Source organism: Podarcis tiliguerta (assembly GCF_965153285.1).
Source record: "Podarcis tiliguerta genome assembly, chromosome: 5".
NCBI lineage: Eukaryota > Metazoa > Chordata > Lepidosauria > Squamata > Lacertidae > Podarcis > Podarcis tiliguerta.
This window is the reverse complement of record NC_139538.1, coordinates 64,401,274-64,416,752: the sequence shown is the minus strand read 5'-3', so window position 1 is coordinate 64,416,752 and position 15,479 is coordinate 64,401,274. Positions and strand designations below refer to the sequence as shown.

Here is a 15,479-nt window from a genome sequence, read left to right as displayed (position 1 = left end):
GCTATTAACTATTATTATTATTATTATTATTATTATTATTATTAAATAATAATAAACAACTGCATTTTACTTTTCTGTACTCATGCACACAAAGCAGCTCACAACATAAAAATAGATATGTTATTATTTGTTTCATTCATATGTTGTTGTTTTTAAAAGACCCTTTTGTTCAGTCTCGTCAAAAGAGAGAGAGAGAGAGATACCACCCTTCATCCATAGATGTCAGGCTGGGTCACAATATAAGAATACAATATAAAAACATAAACTACGTAATAATCACAAGAACAAAAAAACACAAACCAATTACCCCTCCCCCCACAAAAAAAAAACATTTAAAAGATGTATAGCATAGTAATCAGTCAAAGACATTCCACAATTTGGGAGCCACTGCAGACAAAGCCCTTCTCATGTTGCCACCCTCTGATCTCTCATGGGGAAGAGTTTTGCCGTAACGTTTCCACATGGGCTTGTGCTAGGCAGAATGGTAAGACAGGAGGTCATTTCTACTCCCTGCTATTTTTCTGAACTAGTACATTTTCCTAGGATGCCTGCCCATGCCATACCCACTTTAAAAACATACATGTCTTTGGTCCATTTGTACAGCTTGAGAATAAATTCTCTTCCGTACATACAAAAAGAAGGAAGTTTATTTACTAAGGATGAAAACCAGGCATCTCTGCACATATGAGGATCTGTGCATGAACTAAATAAATAACTGCTATGAAGTGGCTGAAATAAGTGTGCCAAGAATTCTTAAGAACAATAATTGCAGAGAGTGATTGTAACTTTGTACTCACATAAAACAGCATAAAGCTCATCTCTTGTAGTCACTTCTCATATTTCTTATTAAAATCCCTCCCCCCACAGCCCCCATCCACGAAGCATGCAGGATGTTTCCCAAATGTTGTTGTTAATCCCATACAATGTAACTGTGGATGATCTCATTAATGACTAATCTTTCTGAATAAAGTTAATCTCTTTAAGTCAATGATATCTGGCTTCACAGGTTAATTATGTGTTACGAAAAGTCCTTCTTTTTAACCATTTTAAATAGGGCACCTTTCAGTTTCTCTAGATGCCTTCTTGTGTTTATCTTATGGTGTGTGTTTTTTAAAAAAATGACTGCCCCAATTCATCTTTCTGTACATTATTTTGTATGTTACAATGTTGTCCTTTATAACCGGGCTTCCGACTGTTCTCACTGTCCATTTATGCAACCTGAGAATTACACAACCACAAAAATGAAAGGACAGTTTAGCCTGCAGTTCATCATGTCACACAGAATCAGTGGGAACTTCCAAGGTGAACTGTGTTAAAGATGCTTGCAGGCCATTTGGTTACATGTGTTCAGATAGCTTGTGATAAAAGGCAGAAAAGCAAAAGCAATCCCCCAAGATCATGACTTTTGTTTACCCTCAAGTTTACAACTAGACATGGGGAGAAGGGTATCCTTCATGATTCCAACCAAGGTCTTCTCAGCCGTACACAATCAAATAATTAATAATAATAATAATAATAATAATAATATCAGGGCACCTAACCCTTATCACACCAATGGCCACATTGACTGCTGGCTAATCTTCCAAATAATGCCAGTGATGTGCATTTTAAAGTGAAAACTGACATAGCCAGTTTATGGAAAGACACACAGGGAGACATAATAGTGTCCCCTCTTTCCTCTGCCAATCCATGCCAATCAGTAGAGGAGTGAAGATCAACTTCTGTAGAGCAGAGAGAGAGATTTCCCTTCCTATTACACACTGGCCTGGATGGAAAGGTTCCTGGATGGGGAGAAAGACATCCCTGTCCAGTGCTTTCCTTTCAAAAATGTTTCTCCTTCCCTTTGAAAGCCACCACTCATGGAGCTCAGGCGACAGAAGGAGCAGCACAAATTTTACCGGGGGCTAGCGAGACATTAAAAGCATTTTGTTGGGCCTGATCAACATACTCTTCCACACACCGGAAAAAGGCAATAGTTCCTGACTTGCAGCAGCTTTTCTTTCTCTTCCCATACTTCACAAAACATATTTTCTTTCTTCTAACAATACAATTCATAAAAGTTTGTTCTTTCATTGTTACTGCTACTGATTAAAGAATTCTGTTGAATAATCATAATCATCAAACCCATTGAACCTGAATAGAAACACTTGCTGCAAGTGGTTGTGAGGCTGAGAGATTATTTATCTTTATGAAGATCTTATTGCATAAATGAAATTTGATATTTCTGTTGCAAAGACAGCTTACTAACTTATTGATAAGATTTATTATGCATTTTCAAAATTATTCTTAAATATATTTACCTTAATTAACTTAACATGCTTGCTGTTATATACAGTTTCTATAGTAAACTTTCTACCACACTGAATGATTCCCACCCCCACCCCCAGTAAAATATGGTGTGGGAGCACACACTTCATTGGAAAGGCATGCAAGCAAATGCTTTTGAAGCAGCTTAAACTCTCAGCCTGCTTCTAGAAATCTGCAAGGCTGTTTCATATTCCCATGCTAACTTTTTCCATATCAAAGTGAAAGTGGAGAGCGGCTCTGGGAAAATAGTCCCCCATCCCATTTTAGCAAATGGTACTATGTCAATTTTTTTCTGAGTGGTTCAGTCTCCTCCTTATTATTATTTCAAAGCTATGTAATGAATAAGGAGCTCTCTGTATGACTTCTACATCCTACCAAAACTGTTTATATGCATAAGGGCTTCAATTACATGTCAAAATATGCTGTCACTTTTTGTACCAAATCTCAGGCACTACTGCAGGAACTGTATAACTACTCCTTTGATTTCATGCATAATTTATGCTGATTTTCTTTTCTTGCAAGCTTTTCACACTACATTAACAAAAAGCTGACGGCTTTAAATCATAAGACTTTTTTTTAAAAAAAAAATTACTTGTGTTGCAAGAAAAGGAACAGAGACACATTTTTAGATATCATTTAACAATACTAACGAAACATTGTTTTGTTCCATGCTAGTAAAAATAAATAAAATAAAAATATCCATTGCTGTGAATCTAAACTACTACAAAAATAGCACAGCATATTCCAACCACCAGAGCCAGCTCCTAAGAACATAAGACGAGCCCTACTGGATCACACAAAGACCCATCTAGCCCAGCATCCCATTCTCACTGTGGCCACTAGATGCCTACAGGAAGTTTGCAACTGGTAATGGATACTCATCCAATGTCTATTGTTGTAGCTTTTGAATATAAAGCTTCATGGTCATTAGCTCATGTTCAGCCAAAGGCCATTTGAATCCTCCCCTCTCAGTACTATTATCTGTTAGTGGATATCATACCTGGCTGCAGAAGAGTGAGGCCCACTTCATCAGACTGAGGAGTTCAGTTGACATTTTGTTTATCCTCTCCCAGCAATAGCAGCCATTCCACCTGACCATTAATCCTTAATGTAATGTTTCTGAATTTGCTGGGTTTTCCTGTTCCCACCCCCATTCCTTTCATTCTTTTGAATTATGCTGAATCATGGGACACAAACCAGAACAAACCATAGACCAACCAAAGGCAGACATACTGTATTTTTCCATGTATAAGACTAGTTTTATCCCTTAAAAATAAAGTCAAAAATTAGGGGGCGTCTTATACACGAATACATCTCCCCCCCCCCCATTTTCTTATATCTGAGTCCCCCAAAATAGGTGGCGTCTTATACATAGGGGCATCTTATAGACGGAAAATACGTTCGTTGGCATGCAAGTGTGGGAATTCTCAATACTCATCAGCTGGGAATCAGATAGAGGAGCACAACAAACAGTGATCCCATCTTTCACCAGATGATTGCTGCTGGCAGTTATGCTTCCCATAGCCTGACTAAGAGCTGTTTGGTAAGGAGGGAAGAGTGACTATGATGGGCAGGAAGGTGCATGGGGAAAGTTGCACACCTTAGCCTGTTTAGCAGACTAATAGGGCACTGGGAAATACTGGGTGGGTTGTGGGTTGTCCACCTATGTTGTAAATGATCATGTAACTGTCATTTCAGTATTTGCAAAGACTTTCCCTGAGCTAAATACCTTCACTTCCAATCAGTGCTGCAGAATGGAGGGTATAGTGGTGCCTCGGGTTAAGTACTTAATTCGTTCTGGAGGTCTGTTCTTAACCCGAAACTGTTCTTAACCTGAAGCACCACTTTAGCTAATGGGGCCTCCAGCTGCCGCCACGCCGCCGGAGCACGATTTCTGTTCTTATCCGGAAGCAAAGTTCCTAACCCGAGGTACTATTTTTGGGTTAGCGGAGTCTGTAACCTTAAGTGTCTGTAACCTGAAGCTTATGTAACCCGAGGTACCACTGTACATCTGAAAATCCAAATTATTTCTATGTCAGTTTGTGTCATATGATCTGTGCCATATCATCTGTGTTGATATGCAGCAGCAACACATTGCTATTTTATGAAACACTCTGCTTCGTCTCTGGTGTCCTATCTACTAAACAAAATTTGAGCTGAACTATGTGCAGATTATGCACATAGATTATGCACGCAGTTTCTGCAATGCGGACAGAGAAAACAATCCTATCAACATCAGCATTAAGTTTGTTGCTATTAATTACAAGATTCCATTTCCCTGTTCCGAAGTAAATTTGGGAGCTAGGCTCCCCCCCTATCAGCAGTCACTTGGCAGTAGCCATCACATCAGGCTACAGAAGAGGAAAGACAAAGGATACTCTGTTGGAGCCCCTAAAAAACAAGCAACTTTTGCTTCCTATTCTCTGAACGTTTTCACCCAAGCTGCTCATTAGAAGAACTTGCAACTAAGAATGTGCACAGGAGTTTCCTTACATTCCTTCTCAACCCATTTTCCTTTTTGTGTCATGCTTTTTTAGATTAGAAGCCCAATGTCAAGGGCTGCCTCCTTTTTGTGATCTGTAAAGCACCTTGAGGACTTTTTCTGACTGAAGAGCAGGATTAATAAATATTTAAATAAAGTAAATAAAGAAAAGATAATGATCTACCCTTGCTGACCCTGATCCTACTTCAGTGAGTGAAAATTATTTGTGAGGAAGGTGATTACAAACTGAAAGACAACCAGAGAAGATGTTGAGCCTTGCCGGTCCTTTCCCTGCTCCACTTCACAGTCTGCCCAGACTAGTTTTTGGGGTCTTTTATTTTTAAAAAGATCACATAGCTCAACATAACATGGAATTTCAGCTAGTCTATCCTCATTTATTTGTTCAAGCATTTTGTGAAGTATTGCAAACACCTCTAGTTTATGTATTTTCAATATAGGGATCTGATTTGCTTTAAATCAAAATTTGATCTCTTCCTATGAGCATCCAGCTCTAAAATAAAATATTATTAATTACTTGCCCTCATACTTCATGCAAACTGCAATTCTTGTGAAATAATATTTTAAAACTGTAAATTTATTTATATTGGCATTCATTAAAAAGCTTATAATAGGGCTATCATTTAAGTGATCAATTATATTGTTGTGGGGGAATCATGATGATTCAGTTGTTAAATATGGCACACTAATGTAGACACCTTTGGAAGAAGCGCAATAGGATAAAGATTTCTACTTCCAAAATGTGAAATAACACATTGATCCTCATTAGGAAGAAGCAACACCCACACATCTGATAGCTGTTAACCTAGTGCAGCCTTGGCGGTATTAAAATGCCGCACCTTCTCTTCATAATGACCTTTGAGAATAGTTTAATTAAAAATAATGACTGAAGAAAGCTGAACATGTTTAGCAAAAGGAGGCACACAAAGAAAGCAGAACAGTGAACTACTGCTTTGCATTAAGATAACAAAATGAAGTATAACTGAGCTCTGAGCTTCAGCTGTTTATTCTGTATCTAAACTAAGCAAAGATACTGGCTCAGGTGGGGAAAGTGTGGCCTTCAAGCTGTTATTGGACTACATCTCGCATCACTCCCTGACCATTGGCTATGCTTGCTGAGAATAATGGGAGGTGGAACCCAACAACAGCTAGAAGGCCACAAGAAAACCAACCAAAAATTATTGCCTTGTGGCATCAATGACAGGAAGCGTGGTTTTGAATATCGCACAGAAATTTATTTCATGGACTTTACAGTAAACATAACTACATTTCTTTGAAACGCTGTTGGAACACTGTAACAATGTTTTGGGCCGAGTATAATTGGAAAAAGGATAATTGGCTTTGGCCCTGGCGACTGTACTATACATGTCCAGCCCAATTTTGCTTTGTATGCTCCTCAACTTTAAAAGTCTCCTTTCTTTCACTTCTCCCTTTTCTGTGTCGGCTTCAGCATTCTAGCAGAATTTAGGAGTTGTGAGAGGTCATGGAGAATTAGCCTGATGCTTTCAAGCAGTCTCCAGGGGACATTTACTCACACCGCACACACAAATCTTCCAACACTTTATTCGCTCTAGGACATGGTTGCTAAGTTACCTCCAGGTATTGCTCAGGTTCATGGGGTGTGACAGCCTCAGCTGATGCCTTTAAGCAGGTGCACAGAAATGAAAACCAACCATCCCACAACTGCAAAGTCTTTGCTATCCTGAACTTTCAACTTCGTAGAAATAAATCTAATTTCTTGCAATGGGAACTAAATGGCGATGTCACTGAAGTGAAGGTATGTACGCTGGTCCACCCATGATGTGCACTTAGGTGGGTAGTGACCCTATGGGAACCCTGACTATCGTTGCCATCAGTGGCAGAGAAGCAGAGAGATTTCACTGGAAGCTGGGTATACTTAGGACAGTACATGGCCTTGAGCTCCATGGGGGATACATGGGATAGAAATGTAATACAAGCATCACCCTCCCCACCCCCTTAGGTGCATCCGAGTCTCTGCAAAATTAATAAATAAATAGGCTGGCTTTCTCTCCTGCCTGGAAGTTGCTCAGAGCTGCTGACCAAGCAAGGGAAGGGCTACAGCACTTTCAAAACTGCCAAGTCTTGAAGTAGCCGGGGCCCTCCTGGCGCACAGAGGGAGAGGTGCCTCAGCTTGGCTTCTGACCACCTGCTTGTTCGCTCGCCTGCCTTCTGGCCAGGGCAGCACATTCACCCTCCTGAGACTGTCCACCTGCCTCTGCCTGGCGCCCCATCTGGGCGGCGCTCCATGCCTGTCTGTGGCATGTTGCAGCCAGTGTGCTTTGGGGTGGAGCCTGCACACATGCAGAGCACCCCGATCCCCCGCTTGGGAATGAGGCACCAACTCTCTCTCTCTCCCCCTGACTTTGCTCATGCTTGGGCTTGGGGGGAAAGTGGAGGGGGCAGAAGGTCAACCTGCCTAGCCCAACCTCATCCCCCTGACACTCACCTGGTCCACCTCACTCCCCCTGCCCCCCACCACTGCCTCTCCGCACACTGGGAGAGTCGCCAGCTTCCAAGTCTTCTTACTCTGGAGTCATGTTGTGCACTCTCTCTATCTCTCTCCTCCTCACATTCCCTCCTTATAAAGTGGGGTGCTCCCCACTTTATGCGATTGCACTTATCATGCAGGGGCCTGGAATGTAAGCCCTGCGTAAGTGGGGGGAAGCCTGCTGCAATGATAACAATAAGCGAAGTACAAATGGAGCATGTGCTATCTCATTTCATGCACAAACAGCACAACCCTTATGGGAGCATGGTTGCTGTTATTGATGGCTGCTCTGACACTGCTCTGTTAGTGCATCCAATGACCATGACTAGGGGCAGTGCATGGCTATTTCATACCATTCCAGTGACAGCCATCCTTATTAGGGAGAAAGTGCAGCTTTGCATAAGCTTTCAGACTTTTCTCTCTTTTTTCCAGTCCTGGTTTTTAAAAGACTTAGCACATGCTAGGCATCATAAAATACTACTGTGTATCATAATCACCAATGAGAAGTGGGAGGTCAGAAGACGATTGGGGAAAAAATCGTTGACAGGTTGAGGGGAAAGTGTTTGCCGGAATTCATGCTAATAAATGCCATGCTTCTTCACTGAGTGCTCTTATGGGGAATGTATAACCACAACAAACACATCCTGTTTATGATATTGTTTTTTGCATGGTGTTATACAACTAATCTCTCATGCAGAAACATGACCAACACTGCCAAAAGTGTAATAACAAAACACTGCTAAAAATCAAGTGGGTTTAGGAAAATTCAGACAAGCTAATAACACAATCATCAAAACCAAAATTATGTATTGAAATTGCAAACACTCATGGGCATAGACAATAACAATAAAGAAAAATACAGTATTGGTAGTTATGCAATATAAGTAATACAATGTAATACTTCTATGTAACTAATTTCCCTTTTAAACATAATGGGTGGAATTCACCTAATGAGCTCCATCAGCAAAAGCCCTGCAAAGAACAATCACCCTCTCCTCCCCCACGTTCCCCCTGCCCACATACAGAGGGAGTAGAGGGGGAATAGTTCTGTCTAGTAAGCTGAAATGCTTGCACACAGTGGCAGAGCTTCATGCTCCGGCATCAGGGGGGGCGGGCAGAAAGCAGGCGGAGGCGGGGCTGGCGCGTGTCCTGGGGGTGGGGCGTGCCATCTACGGGGGTGGGGCGCCCAGCACGGGCAGGGAAGCAGCCATGATGGAACCCCACCAAGATTGCGCTGCCAGGGGCAATGTGCTCCCCCTGCCCCCCCTTTCCTCCGCCAGTGCTTGCACACACTGAAAATACATCATAACGCAACAGTGAATTCCACTCAGTGTGTTCTCTTGGATGCATAACCATCCCTTGCACCATTATTCACAGAAAAGTAAAGTAAATCATTTAGTAAAGCAGTAGAACATGTTACTGCAAATGAAGAAACAAGGATAACACAAGATTCCTAAGAAGATAAGAAAAGTCTGCTGGATCAGACCAGTGAACCGTCTAGTCCAGAATCCTCACAAAGCTTAATCACTGGCAAATTGTTGCTAGATAGTGTGCGTTGGGGAGGAGGCCTGCTTGATTGCCCCAATTGCAGAAGAGAACTAGAGTTGATGCACTTTTGTTCCCTTTATAATATTCCATAAAACATCCAAGTTCTACCCGTATAATTTTACAGGCAATGTATCTAGTGTACACTTCAGTCTTTACTCTATATACTGGAATTTTTGCACTAGAGATGCAGTTGTGGACATCATAAACATTTTAGCATGCAGAGCTTAGAATGTCTGTAAGCTGCACCTTTGGGTTTTGTAAACTCCACAGCAGCAATTAGAGTTTACATATGCTGCAAACTGCATACAGATTTCTAAAACTGTTTGAAGAAAATTCATTAGGGGCTGCAGAAAGGAGAACGTTCATCTATGCACCAATTTCTATTGCACTTGAAAAGCAGATTGGCCCCCTCTGAATAATTGTTTCTTAAAAATAATTTGAGGTCTGATGCTGATATGTGTTGTGCAGGAAAATAAGGAAAGAGGAAGGTATGGGAGGCTGGTCCACTTTGGATCACTGCTAACGGTTGACCCAGGAAGACCCTGGAATTATGGAGCTCAACATTTCATGAAGCTTAAAGATGTAGTGCAGGTAGAAGGGAGACACTTCTGGAAGTATTTCTAAGGTTCCACATAAATGTTGAAACACAAAAATGTCAACTAATTAAATATATGCTCCTCTGTGTGGTAAATGAGTACAGAATAAGCAGTATATTCTGCAGGTAGTCATGAATCAGTAAGCTCTAGTGAAAATGTATATTACCAGTGAAAACAAGCATTTGATCTTGCTACCATCACATCACTCTAGTTGCCATTATCCATTACTTTGTTTAATTTCTTTATAATTTCATTTTCAGTACGCAGATACACCTAGACTGGTTAAGCCAGATAAATTCCAGAAGCCTGAAAGCATTCTCTGCATTATCACATCTAGTGACCATCAACAGACTGGGCTGTACTTCCCAGTAACAGCTAGCTGACGTTGCAGGGACCTTACAACTTTATGGGAGCCAATAGTACTGTGGCACATGAATTCTTACAATCCAGGTTAGCACTAATTCTCAACCTTTTTAAGGTTCTCTATTTATTGCAAGAGCTCTGTAGAAATTGCACCCCATTTATATCTATATATTGACCCAGTCTGCCAAACCATGGCTTAGTGTGAATGGGAAGCTTTGTAGATTTCCAGAGATAAGGTAGCAGCTGCTTTATTCCTTCTGCCCTCTTGTCACTACTGCACAACTGTGAGGTAAGCCATGGATTGGCTTAACATTACATTGTCCAAAACCAGGCTCCTGGTTTATCTCACTCTAGACCAACCATGGTCCATCTGTATTAATTTACAAAGCCCTGTACCTTAGGAACAGCCAAAACCCTTATATCCCAGCTCAGTCATCAAGATATGTCATTGGCTAGCTCTGGAGTTGGAAAGGCTCATCAGACAACAAGAACCCAAGTCTTTAGTGTCATTGGCCTAGTCTTGTGGAATGCTCTGCCACTAGAGATTCAGCTGGTGCCTTCTGTTTCAGCTTTTAACAACACCTGCTGAAAGCACTTCTGTGCCACCAGTCCTATGGAGAAAATTATACAATCCTCTTTTCATAATAGCTGATGGCTCTTGACTTTAAGCATTTACATTGTTTTTATTATATGTTGATATTGTTGTAAATTGCTTTGATATTTTTTATGGTACAGTGGTACACAAGTATTTTTTAATAAATAAAGAATACGAGAATTTCATTTTGAAAAGTATTTCCGTTTCACATAAAATTAAGATGTGCCCATGCCCATGCATTTCAACACACCCAGATGCTGGAAGCAGCTCATTTACAAAATAAAGTAGTTGCTATTTCACCTAGGATGATGCTGAATAATTGTGTCAAGTGATAAGTGTTCCCAAAAGTATAACATGAACCGAGGGCAACACTTGCAGGGGAGAATCACTAGGTGGGAGGAAGAGGTGCATAACCCTCCAGCACCCACTGATTCTTCTCTGCAAAAGTCCCATCCCTGAGACCATTCCCCCCCTAGCTGCGCTTATTTCTAGTCTCAGAGACTGCCAGGATGAGGGAAGGTAATAAAAATGTCCTGGAGACTTTTGTAGCAGGAGGATTAAGCACTCTTAATTGAACCTGAAGTTCTCCTCTGCCAGTGCCACTTAAATATCAATATAATACTAACATTTTGAGAAACGCCATTATTTCCTGGTAATGTATTTTTTTGTTCTCATATATTATGGCAATGGAAATTTTGAAGTTATTGCTTCCTATATGAAACTGCAACATAAAATTTGTTAGTACTGCTTCCTGCACAGTATGGAAAAATTGCAATCATAACCGCCACACTTACCTGGGAGTAAACCTTATTTAATTTGATAGGACTTAAATCTGAGTAGACATAGTTAGGATTGAGCTACCAAGTTCAGGGACCTCTCTCAGTCACCAATTCATAATGCACAACATTGTTCTAGCCAAGCATGCATTCCCAAAGCTGAAAGAAAAACAAAACTGCTCTTCGACAAAAGGGCTTAGCCTTAAAAGGATAGGAAAACAAACTTACGACAGCAGCTTTTTTAAAAAAGTGATTTAAGAGTAGCATTAAGGTTTTGGAATAAAATTACATTTCAAAGCATAATTTGTAACTTTGAGGCCCCTTTTATTTATTTAAGCAACCAAAACAAGGAAGGGCATGATTGACACAGGCAAAGTTAAACATTGTTTCATAGATTTCAACAGGTGAGTAAGTATGTGCTTAAATTTCTGTCATTGAAAACATTTAACTAAAAATGCTTCATTTTTACCCAGAAAATCATTTTACCCAGAAAATCAATATACTACACAATATTGTAATAATAGGTCCATTTTTTCCACACCAAACCAGAAAGCTAGAGACTTATAGGAGATGCACTGAGCCCCGTAAAAACTCTACAATCCAACCCCTAGCAAGCAGCCTTAAATATCTTGGAAATCCATGGTATTAGGTTGTGACCAGAAAATTTATCAATTTGCCTGGGTTGTTTACTGGTGCAAAAAAACCCCACAAACATGAACAAAAATCTGCCAAATTAGACCCTTTGATAATGACAAATAAAACATGTATAAATGCAGTGCCAACAACTGCACCACCAGCTGTTTTTCAAAGGTGTTGAAAACACAAGGAGAAAACTCAGTCAGTTCTCAGAAGCCTGTCATATTCTCTGAAATTAAATTGTTATACAGGAAACAGATAGATTATTAAACCTATCTTGGGCCCTTGAGACTGTAAAGCTCTTCAGTTCCTCCTTTTCAGAACATCTGACAGTGCTGTAGCAACATGATAAAACTTCTTACATCATGTAATACAAATTAAGGATAAGAACAATATTTTGCAATTAAGTGATACTTATAATGCATGAAGCTATCAAGGTACTTTATAATCAGCAATCTTAGTATTAAAAACACTGCACTAAGTGATAATTTTTCACTTTTCTGATCTCCTAAAATGAATGATCTACCGTATTTTTCGCCCCATAGGACGCACCTTTTCCCCTCCAAAAATGAAGGGGAAATGTGTGTGCGTCCTATGGGGCGAATGCAGGCTTTCGCTGAAGCCTGGAGAGCGAGAGGCATCGGTGCGCACCGCCCCCTCTCGCTCTCCAGGCTTCAGGAAGCTATTCGCAAGCCTTGCAAGCCCGGCGGGAGTTCCCGCGGGCTCACAAGGCTTGCGGGCAGCAGCCTGCAGCCCGAAGCACGGGGCGCCCTCCAGAGGGCGCCCTGTGCTTCGGGCAGGTGTGCGCAAGGCTTGGGGCGGCAGCCGTGGCTGGGGGGGAGAAATAATTTTTTTTTATTCATTTCCCCCCCCAAAAAACGAGGTGTGTCCTATGGGCCGGTGCGCCCTATAGGACGAAAAATACGGTATATGTAGTAATGACAACAGGTCATTTCAAGTATTCAAATACAGGTCTTTAAACTTCTAGTTTTTTGACAGTCTAAAACTACAGTCACTACCTTCTTATGTTGTGTACTCCAAAGATGACAACAGGATTCCACATGTAACTAAATAGTTAAAGAGATGATAGGGTATGATAGGACTGCCATATGTCTGGATTTTCCCAGACATTACCAGGATTTCAAAGTGGAATTGAGGTCCGAGGGGGATTTCTGAAAGGCGGCACTTTGTCCTGGATCTTAGGCAAATCAATCACATTATTTCGGCTTTTTTTTTTTTTTAAGGAAAAAAAAAAAGCTTGGGGTGTCCTGGTTTTTACTTTTTGAAATATGACAACCCTAGGGTATGATCAAAGTATTAAGTCCGCTTTCCAGTTTAGAATTTCACAGAAACTGTGAATCATCCCCAGATCTGAAAACATCGTGCAAACGTGATTAAAATATACATCTAGATAATACGCATAGTGAAATTTCCTAAGTAGTTCTGCAATGTGTGTGCCTTTCACTCAGCTGAATATGCACAATATAGCAGTGTTCTAAACTGTTACATTAGGAAGCAATCCTCAGGTTGTGTCTGTATCAACAAAACTCTGCACTGGATTCTGCCCAGTGTAGTCCAATCCATTCACTCAATATGTACTCTAGCCCTGCTCCCAATCTGCAGATAAGTGTGTTCACAACCTCTGTATAGCAGCAGGGTACCAAACACCACCACATGGTTTCTCACTCAAAGTGAAAGAGACTAGATTTTCAACACTCTCACTTCAGCGGTATTGTTCAAAACAATGCACTGTAATCAGGGTGGGTTACCTGTAGCCCTAATGACCAGTAGTGGGCAGATATGGATCTACTGCAAGGTCTCTGGGTAGTTTGAAATAGACGAGGAGTTCTTAGTTGTAGTTATTTAAGAACAGCAGTAACAAGACGTGTTTCCCCTCTCACCCTAAATTATAGCATTGAAATGAAGAATCCTTGAAGGTAACAAGGAGTGGACTATGAGCTCCAGGCAGTTCTAGAACTCAAAACAAGTCCTAGGCTCAGAATTCTTTACATCTAAGTGTGTGTCTTTTGCACTAGGCTCTGGCTCATAAATCTCAGGGTTTGAGCAAAGAACAAAAAAGATCACTCAAATATGAATTCTGCCCACCCTTGCACCAGGTGTTGTTGAACTCCAGTTCTATCAGCCTCAGCCATCAGGACCAATGGTCAAGGATAATAGGAGACTGAGGCCAATAATCACCTGGAATGCCACAGATTTCCCAATCCTGAATTGGTGTAAGTGCAGATACACTGCACTTACTGATATAGTTAAAAATGGATTCTAGTATTAAAGTACCATACTGGGTATGAAAGCAACATGCAATGAGTGGAAATGCTTTATAAGAGTAGCCTCCTCTAGCCACTATAGAATGTTCCATGTAATATAGTGATAGTCCCTCTGGAAGCAGCTAAGAGGGAAAACATATATATATATATATATGAATGAAACAGCTGTACGACATACCTTCCATGACATATACCAGTGAACCGACATCTCCCTCTTTGATAATGCAACTGTCCTTGCCATATTCCACTGGATACATACAATCCACAATCTCCTGGATCTGTGACAGTTCTAGATTCTTCATGAAGTCATTGTCAAGAATAGCTTCCTTTATTAGATCCTTTGACCTATGGAGAGAAAGGAAAGATATGTCAAAATATGCTAATCAACTCCCAAAAGCAGCATGTGTGAATGTCATTGTGTGATGTGAAATATTTTTTTTTTAAAAACTTCTTACTTTTCAGTTTGGGAAAATACTTATAACAAACAATTCACATACCATACACACACACACACACACACACACACACACACCATTGCATGCATATACAATACAACTTATTCACAAAATCTAAATCTAGAAGCAGGGGAGTGGGGGTGGGAAGTGGGGTGCTGAACACCTGTATGTTCAGAATTTGTTTTTAAGATTGACCTTTCCTGTTTATGAACCACAAGAGGAGGATAGTTATGCAAATACTGTCACTACTTGGTCTATGCTTAGCACCCATTGAAACAGAATGTACATAAACTGGGGACTTGTTAACTGTTCTCTCTTAGTCAAAAATACAAAAAACTACAATCATATTGTTGGAATAAAGCAGTCCAAAATTCAGACATCTCCGCAAGGAAAACTACCATATTTTTTGCTCTATAAGACTCCCCTTTTCCCTCCTAAAAAGTAAGGGGAAATGTGTGTGTGTCTTATGGAGTGAATGCAGGCTGCGCAGCTATCCCAGATGCCAGAACAGCAAGAGGGATTGCTGCTTTCACTGAGCAGCGATCTCTCTTGTTGTTCTGGCTTCTGAGATTCAGAATATTTTTTTTCTTGTTTTCCTCCTCCAAAAACTAGGTGCGTCTTGTGGTCTGGTGCGTCTTATATAGCGAAAAATACGGAATGTTTTTTGTGAACAACAATAACTTCATGTATTAACTCCCACCAACTTTACCTCAGCAGTTCCCCCAGCTTCAAATACCAAAAATTATAGAGGTATCTTAGTTACATAAAAACTTCTTTAAAGGTTTGAGGTCATCTGGTTTTAATGAAAGAAATATAGAGTAACCACATAGCTTTTCGTAATTATATTTTTCAATAACCGTTAAAAGGACCATGTTCTTCCCAGTGGTACTTGTAATAGTTCTGTAATTT

At 40.5% G+C, this 15,479-nt stretch overlaps 1 protein-coding gene across 2 annotated transcripts in view; it reads right to left on the bottom strand.

Moving 5' to 3' along the window:
• The window catches only part of PRKG1 (protein kinase cGMP-dependent 1), a 653,626-nt gene that overhangs the window by 436,709 nt on the left and 201,438 nt on the right, over positions 1-15,479 (bottom strand). For both annotated transcript variants that reach the window (XM_083443672.1, XM_083443673.1), the window contains one exon: positions 14,294-14,460. In XM_083443672.1, the coding sequence (XP_083299798.1) occupies positions 14,294-14,460 (167 nt within the window). The remainder of the gene's footprint in view (positions 1-14,293; positions 14,461-15,479) is intronic.